The sequence below is a fragment of the Anopheles aquasalis genome, chromosome 2 (genome assembly GCF_943734665.1).
Source record: "Anopheles aquasalis chromosome 2, idAnoAquaMG_Q_19, whole genome shotgun sequence".
NCBI lineage: Eukaryota > Metazoa > Arthropoda > Insecta > Diptera > Culicidae > Anopheles > Anopheles aquasalis.
In genome coordinates, this window is record NC_064877.1 from 6575001 (window position 1) to 6587249 (window position 12249).

Genomic DNA, 12249 nt, shown 5'->3' on the forward strand with positions numbered 1-12249 from the left:
TCTTCCGTTCTGTGTACCCCCCGCGGTTCACGGCCCGCGGTTGAGCCGACGGAAACCAAAGTAGTACAGACACGGGTAACCCGGTCGGCCTCGGTCGTCACTGAGGCTCAGGAAGAGTTCGATGCAGCCGACGAGCTATTTCACAATCGGAACGGGATTGCGAATCTTAAAGTGTCGGAGTTGCTGAAGGATGTGCCACGAACGAAAAACGTCCGCAAACGCACCCACGGAAACGGCGAACGGGAACAAAGGAAGCCCCCGGCGCCGGTGCTGAAAAAGACGGAGATTGAGAAGGATACGTTGAAGCTGCTCCAGCATCGGTACCAGGATCCGAGCGAATCGGAAGACCGGTACGATAAGGCACTGAAATTGCGCTACACTGTTCTTCAGTCGAACGATGCGCGGTACGGTGACCTAAAGATGCTGGTCAGCTCGAGGAAACGGCGCGAACGGGAGCAGATGCTGGTGCTGGAAGGTAGGCGGCTGATTCTCGATGGATGTGCCGCCGGCCTTCGCCTCGAGGCAGTCGTCGCCAGCGATGTGAAGCTGTTGGGCGAGCTGGGGCTCAAATCCAATCCCAAAGATTGTCCCTTCTTTCTGGTGAATCGTCAAACCATGATGGAATGGTCCTCGCTAACGACCAGTCCAGGATTGATTGGTAGGTGGGCCGGTGTGGGTGGCAGGAAGTCAATCTTTTGTTTCGTGCTCACTGTTATTGCTTCACAGGTGTGTTTGCTGCGCCCCAGAATCTGGCCGAAGTAATCGCCCGGAACAGTACGGCCGGCAGTAAACGGCTTCCGGTGACCGTTGTGTGCGACAATATCCGTGAACCGAATAATCTGGGCAGCGTGATACGTAGCTGTGCGGCCGTTTCCGCTCAGGAAGTGATTCTTCTCAAAGGTTGCGCCCATCCGTGGGACCTGAAGTGTTTGCGCGGTGGTGCGGGGTCCCATTTTCGCATTCCGATCCACGGACCGATGGAGTTGTATCAGCTGCCCGAACTGACGCGTGCCGGATCAATTTTCGTAATCGCCGACAATAAGCGACCCGACGATGGCCAGGCAGGTGGTTTCCGGTGGGAGCAGTACGATCGTATCGATTATGGCTCGGCCGACCATGTGGTGCTGTTCATCGGTGGCGAAACGTATGGTGTCAGTGAGGATGTTCGAGGGTAGGCACACCAGTACACTGTGTCCGGGGCTTTGGAGTCGATGTTTACAACGGTCTTTTTCGTTTCGCAGGTTCGTCAACCAGCTGACAAAGACGCGTGAGGAAGGGACCGTGCGGGAACGTAAGTTTGTGGCCCACATACCGTTGGCGAATGGAGTTGAAAGTTTAAACACTGCATCCGCACTGAGTGTACTGCTGTACGAGATCAGAAAGTCCTTACAACCGTTGATGGAAGAAACGTAAACCAAACATTGTACTCCATCGTAGAGCAATAGTAATTATGTTAAAGTGAAATAAACGTAGCACGATGGATTCTTTGTAGTACAAACATCCTTTTTTTTTGCTGAGTAGTCTGTGATATCAATCTAGTAACCATGTCGCGGTAAGTTCGGTCAGAAAGAGCAGTCCGGTGGCAGATGGGACATGCTTTCCAAGAGGGATGTGTATAATCAATTATCTCTTTAATTTATCATCTCATCTTCACGGTGTTCGTTTTACACAATTTTACCTCCACTGTAAGAAGGCATGCGCTTTGGCAAACAAGACATAGACATAGAGGCGTTCCAAGCTAACACGAACAGACAAGCAGATTAACAATTCAAATCATCTGCCCGAGGTGGTCATACGCTGAATTCGGCAGGCCGTGTTCGATGCCATGCGAGAGCAATTCAGCCAATGGGCATTTTAGGCTGATGAACAACATGTTATTGAATAATAAAACATAATTCAACCTTCAACCATTCAACCACATGCCCACGATTGAGGTACGGGTGCCGGAACTGCTCGTGATGTCACCGATATGGATCGAGCCCGATGTATGTTTTGCGTTGCAATGCCAACCGAACAGCCAGCAGATTAATCAATCATCAACACAGGGCTGCGATATGTCACATCCCATGGAAGATGCCACCTAGGGAGTTTGCGTAGATTTGCTCTAGATTGCGAAGGTTGGTTAGCCTAGCCGCATTTCGAAAGGTAAGTCTCTTTCCGGTCACTAACCATTTCCTACAGCTCCCGGATGTTATCCTGCCCCGTTGCAAGGGTCAGCACACACTCTAGGTAATTGAACGTAAACGATCAACACTTATTCCATTGAGAGGTGCGGTTGTAACTATAATCAAATCAAAATTCCTGATCTCGCCATGTACCAGTCCCGTTACCGATGGTGCTTGTGTGAGCCTGTAAACTAGAATGCATTATGATGTGCACACTTTCGATGAGAGTGTTATCGATGACACTCCCAATAAGCGGAAAAGCCACCTCCAGGCCACACAACTAGCGTTTAATTATTGGTTTCTGGTTGGTTTTTGCTTTTGCCAACCTTTTGATCTGCACAGGCGAACACATCGGCGGAAAACGGCAAAATTGATTTGAATAAATCAATTCCTAGCCTACCGGGCTAGGACCAACTCATTTACTGCATTCTGCAAGCAGAATCAGAGCTGTATGAATATTATTTTTTCCTCAGAACAATGTGCAAATGGTATGAAATAATATCACGTGCGGCAGGAAAGAATGCAAAATCGGGTGAGAGCATTAATGAATTTAATTTCTGAAGAGAAAGTTCTCGTTTAAAATCTAAAATTCACTGTTAAGCATAATTTAAAAAACCAACAACCAACATGCGACAACAATGAATGAACCTTTATCACGAATAAACGCTTTGAAGTATCTGTTTAAATGGTACGACCAAAATTGCCATTATATTCTGATACCGCAGGATACCTGTTTGGAATTCGTTGGTTGGTTACCTAACAATTGGCAAATTGTCGAACCTTCTGGCGAACAAAAGCGCATCAACCAGATAGTCAACGCTATCTGGCCAGGCATGTCACATTAATTTAGAAGATGAAACACGTGGCCGGTTTGCTGGTTCGATTGCAACATTTGGGATCCATCTATGTAGACACGTAATTGAAACTTAAATTTAACATTAAAATAATGTTTTCGCGAACGTTTTCCACTGGCTTCCCCAGCCGGTTCCGTCATACAAGACACGTACAAACACACAGATACACGCACACGCGGGAACTGCCTTGATCCGCCAACCGCATCGAATACCGATCGAACCGCGGCGGAAACAGTATCGAAGAGCGGGCACAATCGTGTAAACAAATTCCATTCGCCCCCGGGAAACGCCACCGGAAAACCAAGGGCAGGCCACTTGGAAATTGATTGCAACGCGCTACCCATCACTGCTGCTGCTGGAACAACTGCGCCGTGCCGTGGCGAGTCACGAAACGCAAACAAGCGCCAAATGGGTGAATCAACGAAACGGCGGAACACGAAATGGCACTATCTATCAGTTGATTTTGGCTGCAAAAACAGTGTAATCATTTACGCATCTTTTGCGGCTTAAGATGGCACTCTCTGTAGCTGAATGCCTAATGCCGAGTCGTAAACTATTTTTTGATTTTGATTTATTGGCCACCAACCAACGGGGTCCAGGGAGCAGTGTGCCTGCTGCTGGTAAAACCGCCACTGATGTTCCACTTCTGATGTACGGCTGCTTTCGACGGCCTGCCCGAACCAATGGCCGGATCCTGATCGATCCTCAAAACCTCAAAGAGTGAAGAAAGCGTAAACCAACAGTCGGTGGCCATCAACGAGAACGGAAACCGAGCCGATTCCGAACCGACACGATTTTGGCGTTTGGCGTTGGGGTTGTGTGAATTCTCTTTCGCGGCCACTAAAAATTCCTTCACGGTTTTCTCTCGGTGGCCCAGGAGGATGAATGAGGTGGTGAAACATCTCCGTGTCTGTGTATGTGCGTGTGCAGGAGAGAAAAATGGGAAACGCTTGTTTATAGATCCCCGAAACACCGTGGATGATGATGGATGGTGATTGCACCTGGCCCCTGAGAGGGCGGCCTGAATTTATGCGGATTTCCGTCACTCCAGTCAGTCAGTGCACAGCATTGTAGAGTGCACTGGGCGCAAAGGACACCCCAACTGGTGACTCCATCATGCCACGGCTCTGCTAAAAAGTATGAAATCTGTGCCAACTGCAGGATTAAACATGCAACATGGCATCCGGCCGGCACGATACCGGTCGATTGTCGTCATCCTTTTGACCTTCCTCCAGAAGGGTAGCGGAAGAAGAGAAAGGATGGGGTACTCGGTGATTTTAGGTTAACAGCAAACCCATCGATGGCAGCATACTATTTCGAAAGCACATTTCGTCGCAACGGACGCCCTGTGCCATCTCATCATCTAATTGCAGCGTGCGCCACGACAACATCAAAGTAGCAGGTGCAAGGGAAGGTATGGAACGTGATGGAAATGGTTCTGGCACTACTAGGTCGAGGCCCGGCATTCCATTCCCGGGGACTACAGCAACGGAGCAGTCCCACTGGTCTGGGCTTCAGAATAGGATTCATTGCTGGACTGGCTATGGCATGGCCCTGGAATCAGCGGTGCCCGGTGATGGTCAAGGACACAGCACGGTCGCTGACCGACCGACCGACGCTCGATATGACCCGGCGTGGCCGAGTTGGGTTTGGATTTTCTTGATTTTTCTGGAAACCAGCCAGCAACCAACGGCCAACCGGAAAACTTTGGTCAACTATTTGTTGTTCATTAATAATTCGACTGTCGAAGGTGGGCGAGATCCGTTATCCAGCGGCATATAATCGTTTTAGACCGGGAAAGCGACTGGCCAGGAATGGCTAAATGAGATTTTCCTTACCCTTGCTTTGCGGTTGTTACCCGTTGCCTAGGAAAAGGTTGCAGGGCGAAATTTTGAATTTAAGTTACTATGTGTCCATGTCTCGGGACGCCCATTGTCTTGCCTTGAAGTGACTAGTAGTCACTGATTTATGAGGACAAATATAATGGAGCCCGCACCGGAAAATGGTTGAGTTCCAGTGGTGCCCGGCAGCAAGTCTGTTCCGCTCCGTTCTAAGTCACAGGGATAACCTAATTCCGGGAGCTATCCGATTACAAGGCAAAGGCCTTAAATTTGGTGGAAGCTGTAGGACCGGATGCTAGAAGCTGATATATAATAATAGGCTTTATCTTGAGCCAATTACGATAAGTTGGCTGACGTATTTGCTACCGTAGGATCCGGATTTCTTGAGGACATAATCGACATCTTTTGGAACATGCAAAATTGAAGGTAACAAATTTTAAACTAATCGTAACATGACGAGTCGATACCGGCTACGAATAGTTTGGCTTAGATTTAACCCATCCATCAACGGTCCGGAATCATCATCCCTAAAGACAGGACAGGAGATTCGATAGCTATGTACCCAGCTGCAAGGTGAGGTCCCCAGCGAACAACTGTAATCGAACGTTAATTAGTACGCTCGAGTCGAAGCGCTTCAAGTCAATCGTGGATACACCACCCCACCATACACACGGTCAAAGGCAAGACGATTGAGTTCCTTTGGGCCATTGGACTGGGGACTAATTGTGGGGACTTGAACGCTAACGACCCTGGGCCGGGCACCGTCGACCTTAAGCTACCGAAAAGTTACGTGGGTGCTTCGAGCGGAATCCATGCTCGCAGCTCGCAGCTCTGGCACCTTATTATTTATGGTGAATACGTTTCGAACGCAACGTTGGTGCTTTGGAAAATTCCTGGTTTTTGTTCTACCACCGAGGAACCGACGAACCTCGGTCCGTCCAGCAATCCGATCGCTCGTGTCCGACGATCCGACGCGCGTTTGAAGGATTCGCAAGAAAATGGCACCCGAAACGAAGGCAAACCATCGGATAGGAGGCATCGGAGGCAAGATAAATATTCGAGCAGAGCGAGAAGAAGGGGTTAAGAACATGATACATATCCAACTCCCACGCGTCGCGCACGACCGAGCGAATGGGTGGCGGTCGTGTATGTTTAACATTCACCGTTCACACGAGTAACGAGAATCAATTCATAATGCCAACATAGCCTTAAGCAGCGGATAAGCAGGTTATTTTCGGTGTATTCATCACCAACCCGCGTGTGGATGGCCCCGGTGATCGGCAAAGGATGTTCCATAAAATGGATGCGTTGCGGCGCGACGCCCAGATCACCGCCATGCCCGGGCGACATTGAGGATTCTATCGAGCAGCAGCAGCAGCGCAAATAGGAGCATCTTCCCGTTGGTAAGTAATCGCTTTATCAAAGATACACATCACAAAGCGCACGGGACCACGGGTCCTCCGGTGCCGCCGTTGCGTAGTCTCTCGCTAGGATAGCGGTTATGTGTACGTTGGAAAACATCATTTCTCAAACATCAACTGCGCCCCCCCCTCCCCGCACACTTCATCCAGTGTCAGTCTCCCTCTAAGCTCAGAACAGAACTTTGGACCAAAAGCTGGAGAATGGCGGTGCGGCCACGCGGTGGCGACGGCAGCAGCAGCAGTAGCGGTTTTGCCCATTACGAAAATTGGTAAACAACTGCAAGTGTTTAAGTAAATTTTCGTGGGAGGGGTGGGGGGGAGAGCTCCCGATACTTTTTGGTGGGAAAAGTCAGTGAGCCTTTCTGAGTAGCCCGTGTTCTGTGGGAGAGAGAGAGGGCACCTCAAAACTCGAAGGCGAAGGTAAGCGAAACAAGAAACCAATGGCCTCCCAATGGCCTGTTTTCGAAGGTGAAGGTGAACCAAAGCCAGCAGAGCCTACTGCCACCGAGGCCGCCGCCGCCGAGAATGTTCATTTTTGTCCAAAAATGCAGGTCAACAGGACAGTGCCAGGGAGGACGATACGATAAGCGTACCGTAGCCGCGTCCGGGCTACAAAAAGGACGAGCAATTTGTGCTTTCCCTCCCGTTTCACAGAGTGCTGGGGAAGTTGGCCATCCATGCATCCAGATTCCCCCTTCCCCCTGCGTGTTGGCCTGTTAGCCAGTCCCGGATCCACAGCGCATCATCGCATCGCATCGGAAGAATGATAAGACATTTGCCAACGGTTGCCACTCGGGGGCTACCCTGACCTTTCCGCCATTCCTTTTTTCTTCCTCTTTGGTTTTGTTTAAGGATCCTTTCCTGAGTACCGCACATCTCACCATGGGTGGGTGGAATACATATTTATGCTCTTTGTTTTTGTTTGTGCCTGTCCCTCTTCTGCCCAACCCAATCCCTTTTCGGGTGTCTTTTCGGGACATTTTTTCGCGGAATTTTTCGGGGACAAACTTCTGACGGTAAGCTTGGCGAGGGGAGAAAGGAAGGGAAGGGATGGGTGGCATTGCATCACTGGATGTCGTTTCCGGAGTGGAGATGGTCGTTATCAGCCGGTGCCTGTCCGGGTCCTCGTCACAAAGGAAGTCGATACGTGCGAATACGACGAAAGCGTTTAACGCATCAATTACGCGCGTTCGTGTATCTGTGTTCTCGTGGTTCTGTAGTGTACTCCTTCCATCCCAAGGCTCGCTTTAAAGGGACGGATTGTTACAAAAGCTCCCCAGCGAACGAGACTGACGAAGTCCCCATTCCCTCCATTTGCCAACTGGCGAGACGAAGATGTTTGGATTGGCGCGAGCGAGCGATACGCGTATGTGTTCTGGGAAAATTCTGTTAAATGTTAATATTATTACTTGGTTGACTCGAGAAGCCTACGCCAATCGCGAGGCGTTCGCCTGGGTGCCGTCCTACAGGTGGTAGAGCGGGATATGCATAAAGGGCACCAGGGCGAAGGTTTTACCGTCTACCAAGAATAATCCCTTGGCCCAAGACACCCTATGTCTTTATTGTCACCGGCCAGTGGTCTAGCTGTGAGTAGAGTGAATCTCGCTTGAATCAACAGTCGCTGCCGGTCGTCGTCTGTCGCGGATCGCATAGGGCACCGGCCGTAGCCAGGCCGGCCCGTCAACGCACCAGACCATGACTAACTGTTGCTGTTACGCTCACCGTTTGGTGCATTTAGGATTGCGTATTCCATTACCCGCAAAACTCCGGCCGGTGTCAGCGTTTTGACGCTTCGTCGAGTTAATCGAGGTGGATGGATGCGTCGAGCACTCTCTCACACGCTCTCTGCACCCCGGCCAGGTGTAGGGCCAGGGAGTTGGAAACACTAACTGGGCCGCAAAGTAAGATGCGGTGTGACGATGCGACGAAATGCCAACAGCATCCAGCTGCAGTGCAGTGTTGGAATGTAGCCGGCCATCTTCGGTTAGTTGGAAATCGGATATGGGTGTACTCCGGCACCCCCGGAGGCCCGGTGGCGTGTACCGGTGAGCTACTCTCCATCGTTCCCTGCGCTTCGCTCCGAAAGCCGACGCACCGGTTCATCATCGTCTTGCTACTGATTGTTTGTGATGTGCGCAAGGTCTTACGGCCAACCGCAGGTTTTAATTATACAATCACAACACAATCATACACAAGGAAGTGAGTCTGGGGATGATCCCCACAACCTCACGAGCTACATGAGACTCCGCGCAGCTGCACAGCTGCCAGTGTCATGGCGAAGCGAGAGAGACTGGTTACCTGTGCTTTACGTAAGCAGGCCTAGGCCTCCTGTGTTATCCTAACGGACTCCCTAACCTCAAACTCCACCGCAGCAGCAGCAGCAGTGCCGGGGATGATGGCCTACTACTGTGGCTGTGCGTTTCGTTGGCGAGCAGCGTACGGTGTATGTCGATTGGAGTTTTGTATTTGAATTTGTAATTGCCAGCGAGGCACTTGCTGCGTGTGGCCACACCTCTAATTTGCTGAAGTTGGATCATCTCGGACTCGTGTTGCGGAAACGGAACTGCCCGTCCTGCCGTTTCCAATTACGCACGTCATGGAATCACACACATAAACCTCATTCGAAGCCAGTCAGCCAGCCTCCAGGTTGCTTGCGTGGCGTTAGTGGCATAACATATCGAAAAGCCACACATCACTAACCTGCTACCAGTGATTAATAGTACCGAGTACGCCCGAGGTATGATGGTCCCTGGCCAAGGTGGTTTACTAGTCATGGAGCCGGTCCTGACTCGGAGATGGCTTATCCATTTTTGTCGTTTTCCCACAGCCCGCAGTGTCTGCAATGCCGGACTACTTTGCCGGTTCTGCACCCTGGATCCTCACTACGCGCGTCCTACCTACGGGATTGCAATTCATCGTTCACGTCTGCTGTGCGTTCCCGTGTGAGTATGGCTGTTCCCACCGGAGGGAGATCCGGGAATTCCGGATTTTTTCTTCAATGTCGTGTCCTCCACCAATGCTTCATCGTTCGTTCGTACATTCCGTGAACCTTGTAGTATCCCATCCGGTGATCCAATTCGAGTGTGACCAGTGTATTGGTCAGTTGTCGTTAAAGCCGCACTGATACCACCGCGTACGCGTATTTACTGGATACTTACCGTTTGTTGGTTTGGTCGTTGGTCACTTGGCCGGCCGGTCGCAGTGCACGCCAGAAGGGTGGGGGCACTTGAGATTGTAATGAGAACTGCCGTGTGTACTTTTGTATATCCTGGCGGTTGTGTACGAGTGTATTTCCGAAAAGGATGCACTGTCGATTGAGGTCGATACTAGTACGCGAGCCAGGACGGGACGCGGATCATCGATAACTTCAAACGATGTGTCACCGTAACAGGAACAGCAGCAGCAGCAGCAGCAGCAGCGTTATTTGCCAGCCCAAGGCCCATTTGTCACGCGGCACGCATCGTGTATGTATGTGTGCCTGGGGAAGGGTATGTACGTGTGCGAATGCGAGTGAGCACACTGGGGGCCAATATCCTCCTCAGACAACACTCAGTGGGCAGGCAGACCGACTACGACGAGGACGATGACGGGAAATAACGGAACAATGCACACTACCCTTCCACTGGCGTCTCGTCAATCACTGGCACTAGCACGTGTTTGGAACGGAAGTGACACTTGAAGCACGAGGCACGCTTGTGTAGAAGCACTTCGCGCAACGGAACGGGTATTATCAGAGTACTAGTGTAGCTCCGTGCAATCCGTGCGCTCACACCAGACAAACACACTACGTCCACGGCGTCCCGGCAATGTCGATGGTCCGGAGTTGACGGACCGACGGACCGTTTGGTGCCAGTGCGTCCGCGCTAGCGTATGGCGGACAGGAAACTGCTGCCGGATCGGTTCCAGCGAGCACGCAGACATCATCAACCGACATCCGTTCGCCGGTTTAGCAGCTTCGGGAGCAGCGCGTCGAGCGCGAACTGCTGCTTTGCTTCGTGCTTCGATTCCGGTCGACTGGCCGGCCACGTTTCGCACGTTGCGTTGCCTGGAATCGGAATCGGACCGGATTCGGGTCCTTCGCCGAGACGCTTGCTTTCGTTTGTTTTCCTTTTGGCACCATTTGGGACCGGATATGGAGCGGCTGTGTCGGGAGCGAACGAGACAGAGAGAGAGAGAATACGAGCGAGAGCAGATCGCACAAAGGGTGGTAATGGCGGAAAGTAGCGTGGGCCGTTTAGCTTCGAATGGCGTTGATGGTGATGACGATGATGATGATAATGATGATGACATGTTATGAGGATGAGCATGAAGTGAAGACGCTGGTGCAGTAGCCGAAGTGGAGCGGTTTGTTGTTGTAGTATTTCATCCCTTGACTCCACCACCGGCTGCTGCTGGCCACCCAGGCCCTAAGGCGCCCCGGCCCAGCACCCAGCGGGAGACGGAGGCGTTGTGCCGATAGTGTGGCTCACCGACAGACGATGGACGAGCCGTCTTCGAGCATCTTCATCCATTGCGTGGCTTCAGCAATCTTCGTGGTTTGTTGAAGGTACAGGTAGACGTCGACATGGCTGTGGTTTCGGACATTGCGTTCCATCTCGTCCTCTCACGTCCCTTTCTCCTCCTTCTTCACCGTCAGACGTTCCGGATGCGATATCGGAGCGAACATCGATTTGTTGTCGGGTAAGCGATTCGGAATGTAATTAAACTTGGGAGTCGGTTTTTTTTTGCGAATTCAAACCTTATCGTAGGTCTAGAAAGATGGTCTAGAAGATCCGGTCCACAAGGTCAAAGATGAGGGGTATCCGTCATCGTCTATTCTCAGATAGAAGGAGATAAAATGATTGGTAACGGAGCTTCCTGAACATCGAGTACGGTGGAAACATTCCACACAAACCCAATGCTGACCGGCGAGGATAACTAATGACACTTCTAAATTTGTTTTGGTCACAAAGATCAAACCTAACTTGGGCGACCACCTTTGGCACAAAAACTATTACGAGTTATTTGTTGGGAGTTGATAAGTTGGAAGAGTTGGTGCTTCACTCTCAGCACCCGAACGGAACTGTTTCGTGGCGCGCCGATGGAACGTCAGCAGCAGGCAGCGGTCGGTCTCCGAAAGTTTCCAAATTCCTGACACCCAATTATGGAACCTGTTGCCCGCGTGGTCCGCGGTACACCGTGGGCGATCGGCGAGCGAGCGAGTACACCGGCACCTTTAGCAACTGCCACGTGTTGGCGACAACGTTCATCGCGTATGTGACCGATTTGTTGCCGTTTCGTTCGATCGCAATGGCATATCGATGGAGCAAGGCCGTGCTACTTACTGCTGCGATTGACAGCGTGTCCGAACGCGAACCTGCCACTTTTTTTGCTCTTCGTCGTCGTGGCATGTTTAGTGTACGGTGTCAAGGTGCTCCAAACCCAAGGAAAGTAAACAGTTTTTGGTGAGCGTCAACGACAAGCGATACAAGCCTGGTGATCCGGTGGATCCTCTTCTCACCGAGTGGTTTTGGGGTCGCAGGACAAACAAACAAATTGGCGCTCTGCCTCTGCCTCTGCGAAGGTTGGCTGCAAATGTTTCACCGGTATCGCCTTACACACTTGACTGGCATTTAACGCTTTGGCCCTTTGACGGAAAACCGAAAATCTCCGCACGGCTTCCAGGCAGCCATTGGTGTTTGCTGGAAAATGTCAAGATTTGTTCCGTCCGTCCGTCCGTTCTCTTCGATCTTCTGTACAAACGGAGGATGGAACGGAACTCGTTTCTTCCAAAACGGACGAAAGGAAAATGGGTTAATGCAATACACTTTTCTTTCTCTTCTTCTGTTTGGTCGATTTTGCGTGGGATTAAACCAAATTAATGCGCCCTTACGATGAGTTCCTTTGGAGTTTGGAACCCTTTTGCGGGCGAGGAGAGGTGTGCCCGCCGGTGCCCCCCCTGGGGGATCGGTTTGGAATTAACCAAAGT

At 51.1% G+C, this 12249-nt stretch overlaps 2 protein-coding genes across 3 annotated transcripts in view; one reads left to right on the forward strand and one right to left on the reverse strand.

The window, feature by feature from the left end:
* LOC126571380 (rRNA methyltransferase 3, mitochondrial) overlaps positions 1-1471 on the forward strand; it is a 1584-nt gene extending 113 nt beyond the window's left edge. Inside the window, exons 1-3 of the mRNA XM_050229851.1 lie at positions 1-658; positions 727-1171; positions 1242-1471. The exon at positions 1-658 is cut by the window's left edge and continues 113 nt beyond it. Coding sequence (XP_050085808.1) covers positions 1-658; positions 727-1171; positions 1242-1413 — 1275 coding nt within the window. The 3' untranslated portion in view covers positions 1414-1471. The remainder of the gene's footprint in view (positions 659-726; positions 1172-1241) is intronic.
* LOC126571376 (PDF receptor) overlaps positions 1-10169 on the reverse strand; it is an 18969-nt gene extending 8800 nt beyond the window's left edge. For both annotated transcript variants that reach the window (XM_050229844.1, XM_050229843.1), the window contains exon 1: positions 9440-10169. The gene's annotated coding sequence lies outside the window, so the exon portion shown is untranslated. The remainder of the gene's footprint in view (positions 1-9439) is intronic.
* Between the last annotated feature and the right edge of the window lie 2080 nt (positions 10170-12249).